This window comes from Chelonia mydas, chromosome 2 (genome assembly GCF_015237465.2).
Source record: "Chelonia mydas isolate rCheMyd1 chromosome 2, rCheMyd1.pri.v2, whole genome shotgun sequence".
Taxonomy (NCBI): Eukaryota; Metazoa; Chordata; order Testudines; family Cheloniidae; genus Chelonia; species Chelonia mydas.
This window is the reverse complement of record NC_057850.1, coordinates 169,262,446-169,289,497: the sequence shown is the minus strand read 5'-3', so window position 1 is coordinate 169,289,497 and position 27,052 is coordinate 169,262,446. Positions and strand designations below refer to the sequence as shown.

At 42.5% G+C, this 27,052-nt stretch overlaps 1 protein-coding gene across 4 annotated transcripts in view; it reads left to right on the top strand.

Annotated features, from left to right (window-relative positions):
• The window catches only part of VOPP1 (VOPP1 WW domain binding protein), a 104,247-nt gene that overhangs the window by 70,675 nt on the left and 6,520 nt on the right, over positions 1–27,052 (top strand). For all 4 annotated transcript variants that reach the window (XM_043540520.1, XM_043540522.1, XM_007059373.4 and 1 more), the window contains 3 exons: positions 3,799–3,857; positions 20,057–20,134; positions 21,187–21,323. In XM_043540520.1, the coding sequence (XP_043396455.1) occupies positions 3,799–3,857; positions 20,057–20,134; positions 21,187–21,323 (274 nt within the window). The remainder of the gene's footprint in view (positions 1–3,798; positions 3,858–20,056; positions 20,135–21,186; positions 21,324–27,052) is intronic.

Genomic DNA, 27,052 nt, shown 5'->3' with positions numbered 1-27,052 from the left:
GCATCATTCATTTAAAAAAATGAACACACTTCTATATTTATTTACATTTCATGATAGTGTGGTCAAATTGATAAAGGACATAGAATAAACTATTTTACAGCCAAAATGGGAAGAAATCTTGTGTCATAAAAGTTAAAACACCAGCAGGGTCATAAGCAAGACTGGTTTTAAATCACAGGTCTCATTGTTTGTCTCGCCATTGGCGAGTGGGCGAGTAGCTTTTTCAAGACCTAAACGAAACACAAGTTCTTTGGGACAAGGACTTTGTCAGTGCCTAGCACAATGGAGTACCAGTCTTGTTTTTGGTATTTCTTGGTACTGTGGTAATATCCATATTTAATAATAATAATAATTAATAATACAATCACAATGACTTTCCTTGACTGAATTCATCCTGAGGAGAGGGGTGCTGTTATCTACCAGTTGCTGAGGGCTGTTTTATTACTGGTTTATTTGTTGTTTGTAATACCATAGTGCCTAAGAGCCCTAATCAGGGACCAGGATTCCATTGTGCTAGGTGCTGTACAGACCCAGGACAAAGAGACAGTTCCTGCCCAAAAGAGCTTGTGTGGGCATTCCATACACCATTGTTCTTCCCCTTTTCCCCTGTTGCAGTGCAGCCAAGCGGTAGTCATGACATGCAGCAGGGAGACATTGAATGGTTAAAAGGGAGTAGTTGTCAAGTTGTTCCCCCCCCACACACCTTTAAATTTCAGAGAAGCTTCATGTCCAGCAGGGAATAACCTACTTCTCCAGCTCCCTTGAACCACATGGCTACCTAGCTGGCAAGTTTTGTGCCATCCATGTGACATGATTAGAGTCTGGAGCACATGACTTAAAAGGAGAGGCTGAGGGAACTGGGATTGTTTAGTCTGCAGAAGAGAAGAATGAGGGGGGATTTGATAGCTGCTTTCAGCCACCTGAAAGGGGGTTCCAAAGAGGATGCATCTAGACTGTTCTCAGTGGTAGCTGATGACAGAACAAGGAGTATGGTCTCAAGTTGCAGTGGGGGAGGTTTAGGTTGGATATTAGGAAAAATGTTTTGACTAGGAGGGTGGTGAAGCACTGGAATGGGTTACCTAGGGAGGAGGTGGTGGAATCTCCTTCCTTAGAGGTTTTTAAGGTCAGGCTTGACAAAGCCCTGGCTGGGATGATTTAGTTGGGGATTGGTCCTGCTTTGAGCAGGGGGTTGGACTAGATGACCTCCTGAGGTCCCTTCCAACCCTGATATTCTATGATTCACATGACCAGCTCAAATCTAATCCTGATGTTCTATGATTCTATGACAATTTTATTTGTTTAACGAAATAATTTGCATAGTTGCATATAACCATAAACATAAGCTCACGGTCAACAGGCCCTGTCCTGAGCAGTGGTGAGGATCGGGCAGGGCATGGAGCTGAACAGAATTTGACAGCTGTGGCTGGAGTTGGGTAGGTGTGTGGGTGTTCAAGGGTATCGGAGGCCATAATTGTATGGGGTAGAAAGCTGGAGGTAGCTGGGTGGAAGGCTGTTGGGATTTTTAGCGCTGAAGGGCACATGGGTGTTGGGGCTCCTGGAAATGATAATGGTTTCACAGAGTTCCTGGGAGTAAAGGGTGCTGGGTGGCAGGGGCCTTCTAAGTGGCAGGGGCTTGGTGTGCTCCAGGGGGCGAGGGGGCTGATGGGAGCAGGGCATTAGGGATGAGGCTGGGGGTTTGTGCTTGTGAAGCCTGGAGCAGGTGGCTGCAGGGGGAAGAGGCATGGGCATCTGAGGCCGGACTGAGGCCCCCCTCACCTTTTATTGCTGCCCCTGCCAGCTTCCCATCCCTGGCCCTGATCCAGCACTGCCTCAAGTGGCCAGAAAAGGAGAAACTGAAATTGAAGACCTGCTGCCTTCCCTGCTACTGAGCCAGGTGTGTGAGGGTTAGGCTGGGCTGCAGGAAGTCATGACGGGGCTGCAGTGTAGCTTGTGCTCACAAACTGATCATGAGTCACAGGGTTTTGGAGCCTGCAGGGAGAGCTCGGGCGATGATATAAGAAGCTCCTTTTTGCAATTTTTTTCAAGGCTGGGCAGGAGGGCAGAGCTGTGTGGGAGCCTGGGGGCTAAGGACACCACATCTGCTTGGCCACTGAGCCCTGCCTGCCTCTATGCATTGGCCTTAGCACAGGGAAGGCTGGGGTAGTAGGAGGCAGGGGTAGGGGGAATTGGGGAAAACGTTGCTGCTGGGCCTGCGTTCGGGCCTGCTGCCTCCTGTTGTCCCAGAGCTGCTCCTATGCCTGGTACCAGCTGCAGCACTTCCCCCACGCTGCTGGCAGTGGAGGAAGCCCCTGGGCAACAGGCAGGAAGAAAAATTCAAATACAAAATAATTTATTTTGGCTATTTGATTTGGACAATTAATTATGAGGTTTCTTTTATTTAAATAATGTATTGTAATCACTGGATAATTGATACGGTTATGTCATTATTGAAATGATAGGAAGAAAGGAGAATGATTTAAAATTATTTTTTATTTGCTTTGAATGTGAGTGAAGATGATTTTTTAAATAATAATACATAAGGGTTATAAATGTCATTGCAACACTGAGCTATCGAATGCTCTGCTAGGGCTAGGGGGTTTCCACAACGAGCAAGGTGGATGATACTACAGGATGGCTGGGATCAGGGAGGAAGGGTGAGGTGGAGAAGATGGGAAACTAGGAAGGGAGAGAGTCAAGATAGTCGTAGGAAATGGATGGCCCTTCCCCTCTCTCAGGGATGAGAAGAGGGTCAGTGGAGTCTGACCTGGGAAGGGTTAGTTAGAGTATTTTTGAATGCACCCCAAACTTAACTGATTCATTTTACACAAAGTGTATGTGTGTGTGGGCAGGTGGATCTTTAGTTCTCCTGCTGCAGGAATGGAGTGCAGCTGCATGTTGTTTTCAGTCCTCGCATCAGTCTGAGGAGGAAAATGGGGTCAGTTTCAGAAGGAAAGAGGCTTAATTTGTTCTTAAGTTGAAAGCTGTGGTCCTCCTTACAGGGCCCAAAGCCTGTCTCTGTTAATAGGTGGCTGGCATGAGCCCTACCACCTTATCAGTGATCATGTGAGACAAGGGTCTTTTCTTCCAGTCTTAATTGTTTAATCTATAGTAAATGGTCTTCTTGGGCAAAAATTCCTCTAAGAGGGATATACTAAGTGCACATGAAAGAGAATAACGTTGCTAGATTGCAGAGAGCAGTCTCCTTTCCACATACTTTACCATGCACCTTGAAACATTTACAGATTTTATTTTTGTTGTCGAGAAATAAGAAAATATCCCAACCCTGTTTGTTGACTTTACTCCTTTCCTAGCTCTATTCCATCTGCATAGAGATTACATAAAGATTATCACTTCACTTCTGTAGACTAATGTCTAATTAAATGTATGGTCATATGAATGAGGTAGTCAATTTCAATTGAGGATGCTTTAGAATTGTTTCATAAATGACCTGTAATGCTGACTGGCTCTTAACTTCCCTTTATCTTTGGGGTTTTTGTAAAGCCCTAAAACCCTGCACGGAGATAAGATCAGACAGACAGTTCCCCGTCTCTGTCTGGAGCGCCACTGACCTCCATGGACATCTCCATGCAGAGTTCAGGGCCTAAAGGTGTATATTACAGTTCAAGATGTCTGAGTTCACAATAGTAGTATTTATTAAGATTGTGAAATCTTTGGGATCAGAGACCTTTTTCTTGTCTGACTACATCATATTTATTTGATGCCTGTATTTATAATAAATTATGATTGCCCTACATAAACAATAACACCAAGATGATGATGGTTTTTCTTTCTTTCCAGTGTACAGAGGCCAAAAAGCATTGCTGGTACTTTGAAGGGTTGTATCCTACATATTATATGTAAGTAGTCATCATTTTCTTCTATATGTGTTCAGTTGCTCAGATTTCACTCTCTTGATTCTTGTGATAGCATCGTTTCACTAGTTCTCCAGTAATCCTAGAGTCTTCCAGAGCAGAGAAGAAGGTTCTCAAGTAAAAAAGAAAGCGGGGGCAGGGGGAAATGATTAAAACAAAACAAATCTAAACTTCCACATCTTTTTTTATAGCAGACAGAAACAAAAAAATAAAATAATAAAGCACAAGTACATTTTCCCCACTTTTCAGGCCACCTTTAAGCTGAGAGAAGAATAAAGGAGTTTATAAACAAGTCTGTCATCAGAATGTTACAAGGAAAGGTGGCCAGTGCTTTATGAGGCAATGATCATATCTTTTTTGTTTTGAACAAGGAGCAAGTAACTGGGCAGGATACCAAGCAGGCTTTGAAAATAAATTTGTCTCTGTGGTATTACTGTTTGTTTAGTCAAGGGAACTGAGGTTATTTGTTACCCAGAGTGTAGCTGCGTTATTGATGGATGGCATCCAAGTTTACATCAAGTTCAGTCGTAAACTAGTCCTGAGAAGTTCACTGTTTTCTAGATTGGAAAGTGCCTGTGAAGCTGGCCACCTGCTTTACCAGCCAGTTTGTTTCAGGAGAGATTTGGTTTTAGGATTGAATGTTTCATGTCTTTTGTGACAGGGTCAGGCCAGATGGCTACAGGAGAGTAATAGAAGGCAGATATATTAGCCCCAGGTTAAGTAGGTCCCTTTTCCCTTGGTAAGGTAACAGGGAAGGTTCCAGAACAATCAGGAACCTTCTGGAAACAAGACAGACAGGCTGATTAGAACACCTGCAGCCAATAAAGAAGCTGCTAGAATCAATTAAGGCAGGCTAATCAGGGCACCTGGGTTTAAAAAGGAGCTCCCTTCAGTTTGTGGTGCGTGTGTGAGGAGCTGGAAACAAGAGGCACTAGGAGCTGAGAGTGAGAACGCGTACTGTTGGAGGACTGAGGAGTACGAGCATTATCAGACACCAGGAGGAAGGTCCTATGGTGAGAATAAAGAAGGTGTTGGGAGGAGGCCATGGGGAAGTAGCCCAGGGAGTTGTAGCTGTCACACAGCTGTTCCAGGAGACACTCTAGACAGCTCCATTCCACAGGGCCTTGGGCTGGAACCCGGAGTAGAGGGCGGGCCCGGGTTGCCCCCAAATCCTCCCAACTCCTGGTCAGACACAGGAGGAGTTGACCTGGACTGTGGGTTCACGAAAACGGCCAAACTGAGGGCTGCCATGAAGCTCCGGGGTGAGCAAATCCGCCAATAAGCGCAAGACCCACCAAGGTAGAGGAGGAACTTTGACACACTTTGTATAGGGTTTTTGCTATTCATGTACCAGGTGAAATTATCAGAGAGATGAATGGGTACTTGCATCCTGGATATGGTGTATATAGTAACATGGGGAGCAAAGATGTAAGTACCCAGATTATTATTGTTATTATTTGTGTTACAGTATTGAGTACAGATCCAGCTGAGACCAGGGCCCATTGTACTGGGCACTGCAGAGAAACATAGTAAGAGATGGTCCCAACCCTGGATGATGATGGTGATGACACCTAGCTCTTAGCTAGCGCTTTTCATCCAGAGATCTCGAAGCACTTTACACTATCATTATCCCCATTTTACATATGGGGAAACTGAAAGAAGTGAAGTGACTTGTCCAAAGTCACACAGCAGCTCAGTGGCAGAGCTGGGAACAGAATCTAGGGTCCTACTCATAGAATCACGCTGCATCTTCAGAACCTTCCTTTTCATAAGTCTAAAATTTTGAAGATTAAAGCTTCCACAGCTGAATGGGAAGTGGGCAATAAAAGCACATCAGAAGCCCAGAACAGAATCTTCTCGTTGAAGGCCTGAATAATTGAGCAATGCCCAGTGTGGCTTACGGAAGGAATCCTCAGTCCAACATATGTTCAGGACAAGGACCCCATGCAGTCAGGCCATGACTGGCTACTGCTGAGTGTGCGTGTTTGCTGGAGATGGAGGAGGTGGGGACAGAAGGCACAGCAGAGAAGGTACAACAGGTACAAGCTGTGTACCAACCAGGTGGTTCCATACTTGAGCCAAGGATCAACTCTTCCCGCCCCCGTTATACATGATCCCATAAGGAGACCTTTCACAGAAGTCACTTTCATGGGCTTGCTGCAGTTTTGACTGTTAGGGCAGCAGAAACGCACAATTTCTTCTGCATCGGGGACTGCATTCTAGAATGTGGCCCAAGTGGTGAGAGCCAATTGCTTCAGGCTAAAGAATCAATACTGGTAGACATACCAGTGGCTGAGAATCACTGTACTGCAGGAATCAACTTAGTTCCACCTGCTTCCACCCCACGGGTGGTTGGATTGCCTGTTTTGCCCCTGTCGGTCTGTGCCTTTAGGTAGGTGAACACAGGCTGCTAGCAGCAGTGGAGAAGAAGATGAGAGTGCTACAGCAAACTATAGCATCCCTGAACAGAAAGGGAGCTTAAACAAATGCTTATAGTTAAGGACCATTGAAGTCAATGGGATGTAGGCACAAGCTTAAGCGCTTTCTTGAATTGCAGCCTATACTTGCAAAACTCCGTTCTTTGACTTAGCACCAAGTGGGTGGGAAGGATGGGTGGGTGCGGGGAACATTCCTAAAGATTTGGGGGAAGGAAAGAGATGATCAGCTGGATTCTATCATTTGGATTTTATAACTTTGTTGGGCACTTGCATACTATCGTAATGAATGTGGGATAGATGGATAGGTAGAAGCGATAGGTGAAACGTTCCCTAAGCAAACTCATCCTTGCTTATTATGAGGGACTTGGGATAAAAACAGTCATTATGTTGCATAAGAACAAGCCTCCCTTCTATTCTCCACCCCCATTTCATCTGCCCGAAACAGAAGAAAAACACTACAGACAAGAGCAGCCAGGAAGATAGGCAAGAAGCAAAGCTCTCTGAAGTGACACACAATATTTTACATGCATGTTAATCATCCGTGATCTAAAATACTAACTGGTATATGATGTTTGTTGGGATCTGACTGTCTTTTTAGGTGACAAAATGTTCAGAATTACTCATAAGCTGTTGGCCAGAATAGATGGGTTAATTTAAATAATTTAATTTTCTTTCCATCCTTATAACAACAGGAGTTTAGTTCCACCTACATTTAATTTTTTTGCAGCAATACAGGAAAGAATCTGAGATGTTATAAAAATTCCACTGTACCTTAACATTCAGGAGCACATTATTCACCATCACACCAGGGTTCCACTTATGTTTCTGCTCACGCACAATCATAGCAGACTGTCGTTTTCCTTGTTAACATGAGGTTCTATTTGCTCTCATGTTTGGTGTTGGCTCAGTCTGCTTATACTCCAGGTAAATTCAATGTGAACTGGTGAAAGCCTCGGTTACGTACACAGACCAAACAAGAGACTGACTATTTGCAATAACGAAACTGACAGATCTCCCAAGTACAAGGATGCTTCCTAATGATTTTTCTTGAGGCAACCAGCATACCACCACCTTTGTGTGCTAAAATTGATTATTCTGTGGGGAGAAAATGCATTTATTTTCTAATCCATCAGTGACATTAACTGGACTTGTAAACAACTCACCACCCCCAACGCTGAAATGGAGTCAGCTCATACATTATGCTGAGAATTGTAAGAGAAACTGTTCCATTTGTAGGTGGTGGTGGTTGTTTTTTTTTTTAATTGTTAATAGACCTACTCAATTGTTGGGATTCTTCACATGTCCCTGTGGTGGGAGAGTGGTGGACACCGTGCCATTTAACCAGATGATGATGGATCATGTTGATCATGGTAGTGCCCAAGGGCCAGCCAAGAGTGGGACCCTCACTGTGCAAAGCACTGTACAAACACAGAGTAGTAGACAGTCCCTGCTCTGAAGAATTTATAATCTGAATAGACAAGATAGAGACAGCTTAAGGCCAAGGGATAAAACACAGCAGCAGAACAAACAATATGATGGCAGCAAGCATCATCTTAGTTCAATAGTTTTTTGGGGCAGGAGGGTGGGGGGCATGATTCAAGCAGGAGGTTGTGGGGGTGGGGGGATTACCTAACTAAACGGAGGGGGAAAGGTGAAAGGAGAGGGAAGGTTGAAGGGAAGTGGGTGATGGGGCGGGGCAGGTTGAAAGGAAGTGGGTGATGGGGACAGAGCAGGTATGGAGTGAAGCTGAGATGAAGAAACGGAGAGTTGGAGCAAACAGCCAATCAGCACAGGGCAGAGAGCATATAGTCAAAACTGCAGAAAATTATGTGATAGCATTGGGATCTGAAGGTCACTGCTTTGGCTGCTTCTGTAACTGTTCCTCCTGGCTGGGATCCGTGGCTGGCTCCTTGCTGCAGTTTTTCCTCAAGACCACTTGACTAGAGGAGTGGAGGCACCATATAAGTCCTAGTGCCCCCTGAAGGGGGTCTCCTCTACACAGTTTTAGGTCACAGGACTGTTGGGGAATGGGGATTGGCTACAGCTGGGCTCCATTTTACTCCCTCGCCCCCAATGCAGCAGTCCTTAAGAAGAGAACTGGATAGGCAAGCTCAGGTACATAATGAATTTAATTGCATTTTATTCCAAATGATCTAACAGGACTGGCTTTTCCCACCGACCTGACTACCACCTCTCGCAGAGGCAGGAGTTATTAAGCTGATGGGAGAGCTCTCTCCTGTCAGCATAGAGCGTCTCCACCACACGTGCTGTAGTGTAGATGTAGCCTTAGGAATTGGAATGAAGTCATCATTTTATTTCAGATGAGCCAGCAAACACTTATGAGACAGGAACAACTTTCAGTCCCTAATGAGGGGTGTGGGATTGGAACTGGTGGCTCAAAGGTGAAATGTGCTGCACCCTAAGAGTACTGCACATCTGAAGGACATTGCTGTTGGGAAAAAATGGCACGGGAAGAGATCTCACACAAGAGTCAGTAGTTGTTTGGCAAGATACATAAAAGACTTGTAGTATAGATCCATTGTGTGCAGGAAGATTTGTAGATTACACTACAGAAAGGAAGATGCTCAGATTGCCCTGTCCGTACAGGTGTCCTTTGCCATTGCCAGCTGGGATCATAAAGAGGTTTCCTTCCTTAGTGAGAAAGGCCTTCATATTGTTACAGCTTGCAGAACAGTTAATGGTAAAGCTAACAATACAGCAAGCTTCAACCGCTGTAGGGGAATCTGGATTATGTTTTGATTATGGCTATTGAAAAGGAAAACAAGGATTTGGCTTGTGGAGAGCTTTCAATAGATTGAGACAGAGCAGCTGGTCGTTAAGCGGACATTATTTGCCATAACGGGAGACGCAAAGGAGCCAAGTTAACAATGACCTGCAAAAGAAAAAAATTGGGTTTGTTCCCTATTTTGTTGCTTTATGATGTCTAGATATGGCCTCTTTGTTAAAATTGTTGAATTTGCTGCTGGTTTTTTACATTAGAAATTCATCTTTTGTCTATTGTTTCAAAGCTGTTGGTGGCTGGAGACCGAGCAGAATGATGACATGGAAGGATGAAAATCTGATTAATTGAGAGAGGAAGTGATTTTTATTCAGATTAAATGCTTTTAATCTATCTCAGATGCCGGAGAAACATTTTGGGGGTGTGGGAGCGAAAGTGTTGTTAAAGATTTCAATTCAGAGATGAGAAGAATCACAGCCAAACATCTCTGAGACCTCCAACAAGTTGTTCAGCCAAATCAGGGAAAAGCAGATATATTTTTATTGTGTAATAAGTAAGAAATAAAAATACTTATTGCCTGCACCCTGAAAAGAAATTCCCAGTTAAAGAAACCCCAAAGCAATAACTCTTTTCTTTTAAAAACTCCAATAAAAACTTGAAAAACAAAAAACAATTTTCAGGGCTTCTTTGTGCACCATGAAGAGGATGGCTGTCCTACTGCTGACCTAAAAAATAAAAAAGCACTCAGCATTTTAGCCCTCCATTCAAACCATTAGCCTCGCTGCTGCTTATCTTCCTGAGTCATATGCCAGGAAGGCCAATCTATTATTTTGCTCTGACTTGAGTAAGGGTCTTATGTGGCTCACTGGTAATCAGAAATGCATTGACCTTTGGATTCCAATTCTGCCCCTTTGGAGATATGCATAAGTATCCCTGACTCTGTTTAATAGCTAGATTGTGACTGTGTCCATAGGAATGCACAGAAAAGTGGGGATGGTGGGGGGGAGGGGAGACTGAACAAGGAACCTTAGCCCAGCCTTAACCCAGACATACCTACAGCATAGACAGAGAGATGAGTTATTCTGAACATTTCTCTTATCTGAACAGAAAGTGAGATCTGGACACAGAACATTTTTGTAATATGCCAGTTAATATTATAGATCACAAAAGACTGACTCACATGTCAAATGTTCTGTGTCAAATGGTGCTTTTATCTGTACTGTTTTTTCTCCTGTTGCTGACAAATGAAGTGGGGGTGGAGGGTAGGCAGAAGGGTGTTTGCTTTTTACCTACTTAGAACAGTATGATGGTGGTGATCCCAGGTCTGTCTTTCATTACAAGCAAGAGTATGTTGTAGGTAGGTCAGACATATCATATCTTTTCCCTCTTACAATCACTGCCATCATATCAGAGCACCTAGTAAAATGATCTAATCCCAGTGACTGAATTCAGCAGATCCTTTCTGAGCATCTCATGTCTTCTCCAGAGTTGACAGTATGTTCTGTAGAGCAGCGCCATCTTTTTGCGGAGGAAGTGGCATAGGGTGTGATCCTACACTTTTTGAGGCAAATGAAGGGACTGCCACTGATGTCAGTAGCCATTGGATCAGGCCCATGGTTGGGGAAATGTTTGGATGGGAGGGAGGAAAGAAGCAAAGAGTAGTGGGACATCAAATCTATCCTCTATCCTTCTATCCCGCAGTGGGATCCAGTAGTGCATATTTCTGTGCCTTTCCAGAATCCCAGTGAGGTAAAAATTACGGCTTTCTTTCAATTTTCTTTTTACCAGCGGCTTGCTAAATTTCCCCAGAATTACACAGTAAAACACTGAAGGTAGCATATGAAACATTATCTAATCCTACACAGGTTATGAAGAAGTACTACAAAGACTGGCCTTGATCCTACAATCAGATCTGCTTGTGCTGACCTCTGCTCCCATGTGTAGTCAATGAACTCAGTGGGCCTCTGCCCAGGTGCAGGAGTTGTCTAGCCCATCCAAGTGCAGGGTTGGGACCATGGTTTGCTTGATACAAGCCATTAATTTGCCCCTTATTGTAATCAATAAATTGCTTATGTAAAAAAGGCAGATCAGGAGGCAAAAGCTGCAAAATCTTCAGTGATTTAAGGTATGTTCAGTTTTCTAACTTTGGTGATATCCAAATTTGCTTAATCAGACACTGTTTCAGATCAGCCTGTTGGGTTACAGCTTTTTGAGCTTGAACCAATCAGAAGCTACAAAGGGTGGTAGTGTGACAGGTGAGTATAAACTTGATTGGTAATAACGTGTTTAGTAGCCAATCTGTTCCTGTGTGAAAGACCCACTCAAAAAAACAGAAAATTACTTACATAGTGAAATCAAAACTGACTATTGATGAAGTGGTGTCCAATCTGCAAAGAAAATAAACAAGAATAGAAAAAATATTTTTTCTTGAATTTCTTTCAGTTGTGGTAATCTTAGGAGTGTCACTTGTAGGAGTGACTTGTATCATTAGTAGATACACTTCTTTCTGTAGGAAAGTGTTTTATTTATTTTAGAGTTGGATGCCCCTTTAATATTTGTTTCTCCCACATAGGTTAGTTTAGTGCATATGTAAAATAAATTATTGCATATGTACACAGATCATTTTTCAGATTGTACATGTCAACTTAATTTCCTGTTTTTTACCTGTTTAGATTCTAAGAATTTGTCTACACTGGCAAGTGAAAGACAAAACTTTTGTTGTTCAGAGATGTTAAACACACACACACCCGAAAGACAGAAGTTTTGTTCACGACAAGTGCCGGTATGAACAGCGCTTTGTCGGCAGGAGCGCTCTCCTGCCAACAACACTAATGCTGCTCGTTGGGGGTGGAAGTTTTTGGCGGCAGGAGAGCTCTTTCCTGCCGACAAACAGCGGCTACACTACTGCACCTCTTCGCAGCACGGCTGTAGCGGCACAGCCGTGTCACTAAAAGCTGCGTAATGTAGACCTAGTCTCAGCATCAGATTCCTTCCAAAAATAAAAAAGCAATGTTGTGAACAACATGAAAAAACAAGCAAAACGATGTTCCTGCAATATGTATACAATAATCCATGTACTGAAGTTTGTTTTGTTTTGAAGTACATTTACTACTGATTGCATTTATTTCTGTGCATATTTAATTGCATAATCAATTTCACATTTTTGCACCCATTTTCTCCATTTTTGCCTGCAAAGATGTCTAATTACTGATTACATAGGAATGTAATTTAGTTCTATTACGTTGTGATTCAGTTGGTTTCCATGTTTGCTCAGCTCTGGAATGTAAGCCTGTAATTAGGTATTCTGCAGGTGGAGTCAATCAAGAATATTTATTTCGCGTTACCAAGTGCCTGAAAACGAATGCCAAAAACAATATAAAATCAATTATTTTCTATCGCTAATCTCTTGCTGTTATTACTAGAGCACTTCAGAAAGTAGATACATTCTCAAAGATACATACAATAACAGTGTGTCAGACTTAGAGCAAATCACTATCTAAACATCGTCTGTTGCATTATGGGGATTACTTAATATGCTCTGCATCCCGTGACTGTTTACTGCTTTTAATTGTTGGGCTCTTTCATTTTACACTTAGCTTTCCAATGACAATTACAGCTGCATGAAATGTCAGCAGGTGTGTGTTTAGCGAAGTGATCTAGCTTCAGATTTCTCCTTCATTTGAATTGAAAAGAGCCTGCAGGGGTAAAGAGACGCTGTGCAACAGCTAGCATAATTTCAGATTTTTTTGAATGGCTGGCACAGTACACAGACATAGACCTGGATTTGGGCCAAAGACGCTGATTTAGCCATAAATGATTACATGAAGGTCTCAGATGCATTTTCAGTTCAATTCAAGAGCATAAGGAGAGAGCTTTCCTTCTTCTAGATAAAGTGAAAGTTATCAGGTAGTTTTTATTTAGAAAACCCCCCAACCTCCTACACTCTTTCACAGTAATGATCCAAGACACTGTGATGGTTCTATTGTAAGATTTAGTGTTCTGGACCATTAAAGTTGAATATTGTCTTTTTTTTTTTTTCCCATAAGGGACTTGGTGGCTTGGTGCAGAGTGAATTTCTGTGCATTCATATCTTAAACCAGGGGAGTAGATGGCAATTTGAAATGTGTACACCCATTACTCCCCCATTCCCCGCAGTATGTTCATAATCTCTGAAGGCAGACATACCATTAGACTCAATATGATTGCTAACCCAGCGGGTGCAGTTTAAGACAGAGAGAGCTAGTGATGTGACCGTGAGAGGCCTGATGATTAAAAAAAAGTCCTTATTCCAGTCGTCATTAAAAATTTACATTCCCACCTCTTGGAAATTAAAAACTTTTCATGGTGTAGAGAATATAAGCCTGCCCAAACCCAAGCCTTAAATAAGCTACCTTCTCTGCTTTGTTCTACTAAGTACAGGCCTGCAACCTGTGCAAAGAGACACCTATAGATAAGTTTCATGGTCCAAATGCTGCGTCCCCCTCCAAGGATGGTCAAGGTTCAAAACACAACAGAACTTGCTGTGTTCTGTTGCATGGTGGTATTCCACACCTTTTACAGACAAGGAGAAGCACTCTACTGTGGCTGTCTTCACGAGCATGGGAAGAGGTAGTTGGGGCCAGCGTAGACTGTGGTGTAACCATGGATTCATAGACCCATTGGTTTAGAGTAGCAACCACTGAAGAAGATGTGCAAATCCCTCCCCCCAAAAAAAGTTTATTTAAGCCCCCTCTGGAAGGCCAGTTAATTTGGGCTGTTCATGAAAAACGATCAGCTCTTGCCTACCATCATTTTTCATGCTTGCATGAAGGACAAGAGCCAAATCTCTTCTCATTGGAGGGATTTTAGTCATGTCAGAAGCAGGGAGAAGACTGAAATGAACAATACTGTTTGTCTATCAATCTCTGTTTTTGCCACACCATAGGCTAATTCACTGAAAATTCCCCTCCTTCCTTTTATGTCCTTGTAATTACCTAGTAAAGTACCGGCTGACTTATCAAGTACAGTAGGTGGACAGAATGTATCTCCCTTGCTGTCACGTGTACTGTACCTCGTATTTTACCTTTTGAAGTACTGCTTTTCCACAGAAGTTACGCATACATTCAGCTGTGAAGCAATTACGGTATATTCATTATGTATATTTCAGCAGCTGAGATCAGGGCCCCATTGTGCTAGTGAGTGACAGCCCCTGCCCCAACTAACTTGAAAACAACATATACAAGACAAACTAGGGGTGAGAGGGGAAATGGAGGCATAGAGAACTGAAATGAGTTGCCTGTGGTTGCACAGAAGACCTGTGGCAGAGGTGGGAATAGAATCCAGGTCTTCCGATGCCCAGCTCACTGACTTATCTAGACCATTCAAAGGTATCTGGTTTGGGGTGTCTCTATTCTTGAGTGCCCAACTTGGACACCTAAGGCTTGATTTTTAAAGGGGCTGAGCAACCATTTCTCCGATTGACTCAGTTGGAGTTGTGGATGTTCAGCTCCTCTGAAAAACAGGTCATGTATATGTACTCCACCACTGAAATGCAGCCAACAGTAGGGTTGAGAGCAGCAATCAACTGGTGCCCAGATGCAGCACAACTGTCTAGAGAAGGTACGCTTTGCCAATGGCACCAGGGTCTTAGGGCTACGAAATGTGCTATAGGGGCAGACAGGGCCTTGATGTTAAAGACTCATCCCAAAAGATATAAAACAATTTTGGGCCCAGTCTTGAAGTCCGTTCTCAGGCAAAATTCCCAGTGACATCAAGATTGGGCTCTTTGTTTCTATTTTGAGAAGCAGCCCCACAATGTACCTTTTCAGCAGAGTGCTCTAGCAGCATGGAGTCCTTGGGATAACCTCTCCTCCGTGTTTGTACAGCTTTCCCTTCCACTTGACTTGGTTCCTTCCCTATGTCTTTGATACACTGGGACTGTACATTCTTATCAGTTCAAGCAATGCTTTGTTTCAAAGAACACTTTTTACTGTGAGCCCAAAACACAGAATAATATACAGAGCCAGCCGATAGTAGAATAAATTCGGAAAAATACTCACTCTTTTACATATTTCAGCTATTCACCAGTCTGTCTGTGGGAAAAAAAAATATTTTATTAACCCCTGACCCTTCATATCCTTAGGGTATGATTCTGGTTTGATGACAGTTTTACATAGGACTTACTCCTAATTTACAGGAGTCAGATCAGAACCAGGCCACTATTCTCTGTCACTGTTGTCTTTGCTTATCGGTCACATTTGTTGTTTTGCAATCTGTAACTTTCATCATTTTCTCATTTCATTAACTCACTTGGTTTTTTCCACTCAACATGGCTACCGCCTGGCAGGGTGAGTTCCAGACAGACTAGATCCTCTTGGGATTTATTTAAGTAAATGCATTTTCTGACTTCTTTTCATTAGACAAACATACACGTTTTTGCTACCCGTCTCCATCTCTCAGCGGCAGACCAGAGCCTTCTGTCTGAGCTGCAGTAAGTGTGATCATTGAATCACCCAGTGTAAACATGGAAAAGCCCTTGTAGTTCATCCAGTCCATCTCCCTGCCAATACTAGTGTCTTGTCCAGTCTACTTTTAAATTTCCTCAGTGATGGGACTTTCTCTACTTCCCTTGGGAGACTGTTCCACAGCCTCATCGATGCCACTTTCCAAAAATCTTTCCCTGACTTCTCCCTTTCTTAATTTCATTCCATTACTCCTAGTTAAATTCCCTTTCCTATCCTAAATAATTTCTCTCATTCCCTTGATGTTTTTCACCCATCTGTAGCCTGTTATCATGATCCCTTGTATTAAAAAGAATCCCAGTGAGCTTTACAGACCTTACCCATGATAGGCACAGAAATCATATACATCTAACGCTGGAGTGCAGCAATCTCTGGGGTGAATTTTGGGCCTTGTCTACTTTAGAAAGGGTTTGCCAGTGTCATGGAGACACAGCTTTTGCTGGTATAGCTTATACCAGTTTCCTGAATGGAATAAGCAAAATAAACAAAAGGACTTTTTCGCCATTGTAACTATGTCTACGCTAGGGTTTTTGCTGGCATAGCTATGTCAGCTAGGGGTGGGATTTTTTTCACACTCCTAACCAACATTGCTATGCTGGGCAAACTTTTTAAGTGTAGACTCCTACGCGTAAGTGTAGACCAGGCCTCAGAAACTGTTTAGCAACACATTACCCAATAACTTAGAGAGAAGTGAAGGAGAATGCTATCCTCATTTGAAATCAGTGTTGAAAGAGGCTTGCAGTGAGAAATATTGGTGGGGGAGGAGCTCTTTTGTAACCTTTAATCTAGTGACTAGAGTACTAACCCAGGATGTGAGACCCCTGGATCAAGTCTTCCTTTCCCTTGAAGGGGAGAAGGGATTTAAACGGGGATCAGCCACTTCTCAGGTGAGTGCCCTAACTACCAGACTGTGGGATATTCTAATGTGAGTCTCCCTCAGTCTCTCCTATTGAAGTTATTCCACTTCAATTCAATACTTAAATATTCATTGGGCCAGTGAAAGCGTTAGAATGACTCTATAGCTGAGTTCCAAACACTGATAGCAAAGGATTAGCTAGACTTCTGCAGGACCTTAAGAGCAAATAAAACATTGATTTTTCAATATTTTGGCACAGCTGTCAAGTGGTGGGAAATGTTAACAATTGCACATACACTACCCTGTTGATTTAAGAACATTCTGTATATATTCTTTTTTTTAATCAGTATTAAATATATCCCTTTTTTTTTCATGAGGAAAAAGTGAATGTTCTTGTGGTGCCAGGTGTTTTAGAGATTCTTTCCTGAATCAATATATTAGCTCATATTCAGAGAACCAAGCAGAAAGTACAATAATTGTCCTCAGAGGAGCTGCCTCAGAAAGCTTAATGGCTATTTTGAAATGGAGATTGACGTACAGGGCCTGAGTCACAGAAGGCCCTCACCCTGGCCTCCTTTAGTGCACAGGCAACTTTGTGCAATAAGCATATGTGCTTTTTTAAAATATTATCACCTACACACACTGTGCATGCAGGGGACAGAGTGGATCTGGATAGACCCATGGAACGTTCCATCTAAGGAGCTCAACTGCTTTATAAACATTCTAAATTAAGCCTCACTTCCTCCCTCTTTTTCTCCCTGGTTTACAGGTAGGGGAACTGAGGCACAGAGAAGTAAAAGAGACACTGCCAACTTGCAACCTTGTCAGTTTAAAAAGAAAAGAATTAAAAGTTGTTTTGGGCATTACAGCTAGCCTAGAGACCCCCGTCAATTCTTGTGGTTTTAATAACCATAGTTTCCTGTTTTAAAAATGTGTGTCTGTCCCCGTTTGCTGTGTGGAAAAACCCATCCAAACGAAAAGGGAAAATGACTAGCTAATGACTATACCAGGGGAACAATGAAACTGACTATACACAAAGGGCTGTCTCATACTAAAAGTAAGCAAGCTGAAAGAATAAAGAAAAAATATTTTTCTCTATTCTTGATAGTTTCTTCACGTTTTAGTGGCAGCACCTAAAGATAGGCACCTCGTAGGATTTTCCAAAACAGCCTAGGTGCCTGACTCTCATTGGACTTGGCATCTTGGGATGTTTGAAAATCCCATCTAAACACCCAGTTCCAATAGGAGTTTGGCACCTAGGCTCTTTTAAAAATCCTACTAGGCACTATCAGCTGGTTGATGTTTCAGACACCCTGGCTTGCCCAAGAAACTTCTGCAGAGTCATTGGAAGACCGTTCTACCACCTTCCCTTGCATAACAGCTGCTCTTTGTGTATTTGAAATTCTCTGACATCAAATAGCATCCTCCTCTTCTCCTTAGCCATAGCATGTCATCTGCTCAGAAATAATCCCTAAGGACAAAGGAGCCAATTTTCAAACAGCAGAGCCTGAAGCCTATGTGCATTCACCTGCATTTGTGAATGCAGATTTGTTAATTGAGCATGTAAATGGGTAATTGTGCATGCAGTTAACCAATTGATTTTTTACATGCAAACGTGGGTGCACAAGCATAAACCTAGCTTCTACTTTTTGAAAATTTGGCTCAAATTAAATTCATACATTGGGCATATTAAAGCAGTTCAATGCAGTTGCTGATTATTCTTCTCTTGTCTTATCTGGATATGGCAATCTGAATCATATTCCCATCCAAGGGCAAATTTTGTCCGCTAACCCTGTAGGCTGTCCATGTATCACAGCTTCCAAGTTATCTCTGTCCATTTTTTTTTCATCTTAGCATCTGGCTACTTTTCTTGCTGCTGCTGGAAGTGGCACCCGTGAACATGTGTGCTGGCTTCAGCATTTGTGACCTTTTCCTTACCCTTTCAGTGGATAGTGCTAAAATATTTTCAAAACTGTTTTTTCCATATAAAATGCTAGATTGACATGTGTTTATAGGAGAAAGTCTGCTAGTTAAATGCATGGCATGGGACTCTTGGCTTTTTGAAATCCACTATTGAAAAATCTTGGCTGAGAGTTCAAGTGTATCACTTTCTTTTTTTCATTTAATAAAACTGTATAAACTAAATGATGATTTTTCCTGAGTCTTTAATGGGTTTTTCTTCCAGGTTTCATTGGAGAAAAAGCTGCATGGAATGAACTTTGTGGGTTTTGGGATCCCCCACCCCCTCCATTTTTCTTCTAACAGCTTTGCACTCTAAGAAGCCAAAATAATGTTACGAGTCTTTTTTAATTTGCAGATATGGTAATAATACAAGGAGGCTTACTCTGCCAGTTGCAAAGGATCAGTGATCTCACTGCTGTGATCCCATACTTCTGGTCTGTTGGCAGTGAACAAAATCCAAACGGCTTGACATTCAGTGTCTGCATTGTTCATGTGCTGGAATGAAATGCAGCAATGCTGCTTTCCTCTGCAACAGTGGTTTTCAACCTTTTTTCATTTGCTGACCCCTAAAAAATTTCAAATGGAGGTGTTGACCCCTTTGGAAAACTTAGACCTAGTCCGCAGACCACAGGTTGAGAACCGCTGTTCTATGGTAATGATAACCTTTCGTGGACCCCTTAGGCATAGTCTGCAGACCCCCAGGGGTCCAAAGACCACAGGTTGAAAACCACTGCTCTTCAACAAGCTCCACTGTATAAAATTAAGTGCTCCAACCAGTCATCTTAGGAGGCTTAAAAGGGAGCATAGAAGAAGGCTGTTTGAATAATGTGCAGCAATATTATGAATGGCAAAAGAACCCAAAACCCTATACAACAGGTCTTAACATATGAACCAGTAACTGAATACTGCAATCCTTAGCAAGTACTTACTCAAGTCAGTTGGACTGTTGCCTAGGTCTGACTGTAGGAGTCGGATACGGATTACTATTCACAGAATGTGTGTGTGTGTGTGTGTGTGTGTGAAACTTTGTATTAAAGTGACAGTGATGCCATGGGTCTGATTTTTACACCGGTGTAAGTCAGGAGCAACTCCAGCGACATCCGTGGTGTAAGCCCAGGATCAGTTGAGAGGACAATCAGGCCCTCTGTTACTATCTATGGTGATATTGATGCTGGTCCTTTACAGCCCCAAATTAGCAGTGTTTCCACTCTCCGGAGCAGTGGTTCTCAACCTGCGGGCTGCTTGCGGTCCAATCAGCACACAGCTGCAGCCAATGTGTCATCCTCAGGGTCATACAGGTAGTATATGTGTTGTGTGGATGCAGCCCACGTAACACACAGAGAGCTGCAGATGCAGCCCACAATGGTAAATAGGTTGAGAACCACTCACTGCTTTGAGAGAACCCCAGCTGTGCTTTGTACCACCAGCGCAACAATGTAACATGTTTCCTTCCAGATTTGTGAGGTCAAAAATGATGCCACTGGCCATGAATCTAATTACATCTGAGTCATTGACTTCTCTGTCTCTTTGTTTAGATGCTGTACTGTCAGTTTGCAATAACTGGATTTGATAGAGATTTTACTGTTGAGTTTATATTCCCCCCTTGGCGCCAGATTTTGATATGATGCATTTCTACTTTAAGTGACAAAACCCTCCCTAAATGTCCTTTTCTCTTTATTCCTATGTAGATGTCGCTCCTATGAAGATTGCTGTGGGTCAAGATGCTGCGTAAGAGCCCTCTCAATCCAGCGACTCTGGTATTTTTGGTAGGTTAGGACTTTTTTTCTGAACATGGATCCCATGCTTGCCTCATTTTAAGCAAGCCCTATAAACCACCACATTTCCTGCCTGGGTATTTTATATAGTTAACATTTAAAATATATATATATATAGGCTGAGATTTTCAAAGCTGCATAGGAGATTTAGATGCACTGTTCACATTTAACTGAATGTGATGTCTGCATCTGAATCCCCAAGGCAGTTTTGCAAATCTCAGCCATTATATTCAGGATAAACACTTTCTAAATAACAGAGCCAAAAGGGAATTTATGAATGTTGGCTTGGTGATGTGGGACCAAATTCTGCTCTTCTTTACACCAGTTTAGAATTTGGCCCATCACGTCCACTGGTCTATGCTGCCACGCAACTTTTGTACCTTCAGCTCTTCTCTCCATCAGCCAGAAGGGAGCCCTGCAGAGCAAACCTACTTAGCATTTGGGTGGAGAGAGCAGCATTTGGGTTGTTCAACAGTGACCCCTCTGGTCAGTTTAAGGAATGGCATGGCTATGCTCCAAATAAATCCCCTCTGGTACACCTTATTCCAAAGAAGGGGCACGTGGACCTAAGTCATTTATTTCCATCAATATTATTTGCAATTCTGATTCAAGGAAATGTTAGGTGAGGTAAAGAGGTGGCAGAAGGGTACAGATGAGCCCATAACCCCAGAGTTACGGGAAGAAGACAGTAATCTCCCAGCTCTGCTGGCATAATCACTATTGTTCCTGTAAGCTAATAAGAGAAAATACACTGGAAAACCACTGTATGAATAAAAACACTCCTAAGAACAAAATCTCCTCCGTCACTATAGAAATAGCAACTACGTGCTGCCATACAGAGGTATCTCAGTGTGTGCGGTCCTGCTTTCAAGGAATAATATTTTCAGAAAATCCTGATAACAGCATATGGTAGCTGATGGTTAGAGGGTAACGATCTTGGTTTCTCTTATCTATGAATCTTTGAACAACCCCAGCTCCCTGGGGCCCTGCACTTTAGATGGATGCCATCTCCAAGTTTGACTTTTCCTCCTCCTTTGGCTCAGGTTCCTTCTGATGATGGGCGTCCTGTTCTGCTGCGGAGCTGGTTTCTTCATCCGAAGGCGGATGTACCCTCCGCCACTCGGAGAAGAACCTACTTTTAATGTGTCCTACACCAGACAACCAGCCAACACCGCAGCAGGTTAGAGACTACTTATCTGCTAGCCTAATTTCTTCTGTGTGCACAGGAAATGTTTTAAAACGGTGTGATTTTAGCTAGGAGTAGCTGTTGCACTAGTTTAATTCACCACAGGTGATGTGGGTTCCAATTCCGCTTCAAGTATGTTGCACCGGTTTTGCATGTACACCAGTACTACCGAGATCCAGTAGGAGATAAGAATGGGTCAGACCAATGGTCCATCTAGCCCAGTATCCTGTATTCTGAATGCATCCGATGAGGTGAGCTGAATGCATCCGATGAAGTAGCTCACGAAAGCTTATGCTCAAATAAACTGGTTAGTCTCTAAGGTGCCACAAGTCCTCCTGTTCTTTTTGTATTCTGACCGTGGCCAGGTGCTTCAGAAGAATGAACAGAAAGGCAATCACAGTGCTCACAGTTCTCTTTCAAAAGAATTTTTGCATTTCTTTTACTAATCCCTTCTAAAGCATTCTTCCCCCACTGGTTTTGTAACTTATCTCCATGAATGCAAACAAGATAGGAAAACAGTTAATCACATTGCAACATACGCAGAGCAATAGTCAAGGCCACATTAGCAATGATGTCCCTCTTTTATATGAATAATAAGGAATGGTTTCCCATAGTTGGTACAATATACTAGAAAATACCTTTGCCAGAATGAAACAACCAAATATTTTCCTTCTGCAGTATAACCTAACTGTGGTTTTTCCATTTTTGCCGTGCCCTCCGTGTTACGGAATACTGCTTTAGAAGTGGAAAACGCTACTTCTTCCTTATCAGTCTTAGCATTTTTCAATTGTCAAACTATGATTTTGAGGAAATCTGAAGGATCTGTACAGTAGTGGATCAACTAGCTCCTCCATTCCCCCCAGCCTACCCCTATTCTGTCCCCTAAACAGTCCCACCCAGAGAGCCCTTCAGAGGGCATGCATGCTCTGTGGGACTTCTTGAACCCGGTCCCCTCCAGTTACGAGACCCTCTCTAGCTGCAGATGATGGGTCTGCAGCTGTACCTAAATTCACACCCACACATACCTGTCACTCTGGCAGCCACAACGGAGACACTTTTATATACACCCTGCTCACTGCCCACACCACTCCATATCCATGAGCATCAACATACCTGGTGAAGAGATTTTGACTCCTCTCCCCCTCCCTAAGGGTACATCTACACTGCAGCTACGGGTGTGAATGGCTGCTCATGTAGTCATACCCATGCGAGCTGGACTCTAGCTAGCTCAAAATAGCAGTGAGGATATGGTGGTGTGGGCTTCACGTCAGCTGCACAAGCGACCCACGAAGGTCAGACAGACTTGTGCACTCCATGCTAAAGCCCACACTGGTATGTCCTCACTGCTATTTTTAGCTAGCTAGAGTACCGCTAGCACAGGTACGTGAATGCGAGCTGCAAATCACACGCCCAGCTGCAATGTAGACATACCCTAAGGCATCCCTCTGCTCCCAACCTGGAGTACATTGCCTCACAGATAGAGCTGGCTGCAGGATTATTATTCCATTTCTTGACAGCTTTCTAGGTTTCAAAATTTGTCGTTCTGCATTGGAATGAAACCAAAATGTTTCCAACATTTTCACAAAACAGATATTGTGTCAAAACATCTGTCTTCCAATTGGAAAGGTCAGGGTTTCATTTGGGGTCTCTCTTTCTCTGAAAGTGACTGGAGAGTCCACTCTGAACCTCAGAAACTTTCCTGATGAAAACTTTGTCAAAATTTATACATCTTCGCAAAACATTTCAGCTTCAACAAAGCAGCATATTTCAATGAAAAAAGGTTAGTTGAAAATGTTCCAACCAGTCACATAATCACAAACAGCAGGTCACACAGAGAGTTTAAGTTCAGACTTTCCAACCTCTCCCATATCCTACTGTACACAGATACACTGCATAAGTTCTGGAAATACCCCTGCTCAGTGTTATCCACATCCTTATGCATATGCATACATACTCTCTTTCAGTCAGAGAGCTAACTGTATCATATAAAAGGATTCCCCCTCACTCATACTCACAGACACTCTCCCTTTTATTTTTATTTTTCTCTTTAAGGTATTTCTTTCTTTCATTTGTTAAATCTGTTAAATGCATAGGACATTCCATTCAGTGTGAAAAAACACACACTCATATTTTGTTTACCAATCACACTTTTTCCTAATGAGATAGTTTAGGTAGTTCTTTCCTGAGATGATAGGAAAAGATTTTAAAAAAAATATAAGTCTTGGAAATAACCCAGAGGTTATATATAAATAGGGAGCATCACATGGCTGGATTGGCAAGTATGTTTAATGATTCTTAATGATCCACACATGGCAGAAGTCATGTGGAAATAGAAAATAGCTATCTAGTTAAGTCTTTTAATGTCCTACTTATGCCACATGATTTTAATTTTTTTAAAAAATCTTAAGGTCTGATCAAAAGCCCGTTGAAATCAATGGGAGTCTTTCCCATTGGCTTTGGTGCGCTTTAGATTAGGTACTTACAAATTAAGTGCTTTCTCAGTCTCTCTCATATGAGTCTCAGTCCTAGCTACTTTGAATTCTTCTACATTTCTGACCATGCTTGTCCTTTAAAATAAAGCACAACTCGGGCCTGAGAGGTGCTGAGCACCTACGACTCGCATCAAGTCCAATGGATTTGTGGCTGCCTAGCACTCCATTTTTGAAGGTCTAATGGGCTTGAATAGTTCTGATATACTAAACAATAAAAGTAAACACCTGGGATTTGATCCTGCAAGAAGGTCAGGATTCAGCCCTTATTTTGCTATTGGGTTTATTGAAAGTATCACTGATCTGAATACCAGTGTGGAACTAAATTGGTTACTATGATGTAGTTGTGCAAGACATTTTAACAATAATAATTGCAAAATGCAAGGCGTTCCCTCACTCCTCGCCCGAGTTTCCTTTGTGGAAGGAAAAGTGAGCAAAAATGCTGAAATGTGCAAGCACCAGCTTTGTGGCAAAATACTTAAGAAAAATAACACTGCTGTAATCGTAGACATAGGCCCAAACACCCCTGCACTTTAGGGAAGTTTGGGTTTGGATCCAGTTCCCAATCCAATCTCTAGGGCTCGACTCCATTTTTATAATGGGACCAGTGGTTACATTGGATAGAAACGGGGCAGGAGCTTTCATTGCCCAGCAAAGGAAGAGAGGAAGCTGTCTGGGAAGTGCTACTTACCCAAGGCAGGATGGAGAAGAAGCGCTCCTATCTGTTTACAGGGAAGGAGTTGTGCTCCCAACTTGCTTCCCCTAACCTTAACCCCTGAATGGGCCAAATGCAAGATCCAGACACTGCAAAGTCCATGGATGTTTGGATCAGCAGTTTATGGCTTAGGCCCATCTCTCTTTGATACTTAGGGAATAAAAACTCACTCTGAAAAAGCATTAAGTAGTGTGTAACGCTTCAAGGTATCTCTGGGTTCCATCCTGTTGTCATACTGAATACCCAGGCCACTAAGGCATGGAAATTGGTGATCAAATGGAAAATGCATGGGGGCTGCTTTCCTTACAGACAAAGTAGGAAGCAAGGCACCAAGGAGAAACTGCTGCTCCTTGACCACTTTGTTCTGTGAACTCAGCTTTGGCATGAAAAAAGAGAGAGAGGAAAGAACTTGATGTATTCCCACAGACAAACCCTGCAAAGTTCCTAGGGGGCATAACTTTTTAATTGCTGAGACTATATTCAGTAGATTTTTATTGATCAGAAATTTTGGAGTCGTCATGGATAGTTCCCTTAAAAGATCTGCTCAATGTGCAGCGTCAGTCAAAAATGAAAATGGAATGCTTGGAACCATTAGGAAAGGGGTAGATAATAAAACAGAAAATATCATAATGCCATTGTATAAATCCATGGTACATCCACATCTTGAATACTGCATGCAGTTCTGGTTGCCCCATCTCAAAAACAAAAAAAATTTAGAATTGGAAAAGGTGTAAAGAATGGCAACAAAAATGACTAGGGGTATGGAACAGCTTCCATATGAGGAGAGATTAAAAAGACGGGGACTGTTCAACTTAGAAAAGAGACAGTTAAAGAGATTTATGATGGAGGTCTATAAAATCATGAATGGGATAGAGAAAGTGAATAGGGAAGTGTTGTTTACTCCTTCACATAACACAAGAAGCAAGGGCCACCCAATGAAATTAATAGGCAGCTAGTTTAAAATAAACACAAGGAAGTACTTCTTCACACAATGGACAGTCAACCTATGGAACTCATTACAGGGAATTTTGTGAAGGCTAAAAGTATAACTGGATTTAAAAAAGAATGACATAAGTTCGTGGAGGATAGAACCATCAATGGCTATTTGCCAACATGGTCAGGGACGTAATTGCATGTTCCATGTGTCCCTAAACTCCAACTGCCAGAAGCTGGGACTGGACGACAGGGGATGGATCACTCGAAATTGCCCTGTTTTGTTCCTTCTCTCTGAAACTTCTGGCATTGGCCACTATCAGAGATAGGAAACTAGTCTGACCCAGTATGGCCATTCTTATCCTATTATGATCATTATGATATCTAGAGTTTGAAGCCTATCTCCAATCATTCTTAATGGGAGTATAATGTCTCTGATTCTCTGGGTACCACATAGTTTTTCATTTGATCATAAATTTCCATGTTGTTCTGGGCCCAGATTTCATTATTGGCATGTGATGAATGAAGTGCCTTGTGAATTCGACATTTCTTAATCTTACTCAGTGCTAAGAAATCCTGTCCCATAATATTAACGAGACTTGTATTGACTTCAGCTGGAGCTGGATTGGGCTTCACACTTGTCTATCTTAAAGGGGGCTTGTGAGCTTGAGATGCAGTCCAAGAGGCAACACCATTCAGTACATTGTAAAATACCAGGTGCATTTTTCTGTATCTTGGAAGATTTTAGACAAAGATCTTGGTTTAAAAATAAAGTAATAAGAAAAGCAAACCCCCAAAGCTATTTATTTGTAATTGTAGCATATCTGATGGGGGCAAACAAAATCAATGTCGGCAAATTAGTACCAAAACCTCTCCCAAGAGCAGTTTACAAAACACAAAATGGAAGATGGATCAGGCCCTGAGAGGAGATAGTTAACCAGCAGCAGGTCTGGGCTGTTCAGCTTTTCTGGGTGTACTGGCTTAGATCTCTTGGGGCCAGTCTGCCCAAGGAAGAATCACAGATGCACCTGAAACAGTGTGTGTATTCTCGCATAGAACCCCACCCTGGCATGCACAAATGCCAACTGACGTGCTCATACAGCATTTGGCAGGCTCAGCTGATAGGTAGGTACATCCAGTGGTCCCTTCTTTGAAAATGTGGCCCTTGCTGTTTTTGTCATGCTGCATGGATCCAGACAGAAGGAAGTTTGATTATTATAGCTCTAAACTGCCTGTGATCCATTGCAGTGTGAATTCTTGCACCACTGTAAGGAGGCTCCATCTTAAAGAGGTATTTTTACTCAGATTTGGCTATAATATCATCTTTGGTTAAACTTGCTAATTTTCAGGTAGCTATCACCAGGAATCTAGTTTATTCCCTTAGGAATGAAGGTTTGCTAGTGGGCATTGTGCCAGGGGAGGGGAGGAAGGGCTTGTGGCAGTGAAGTAAATGGAAAGATGGATGAAGCCTTAGAACGTTTGCCTAGAATCAGTACTATCTAATCCCATCTTTCTATCTGCCACGCAGAAAACTCCCGACCCCCAGCTCTCCATCCTGTCTAGTGATGGTGGTGGTGTTATTTGTT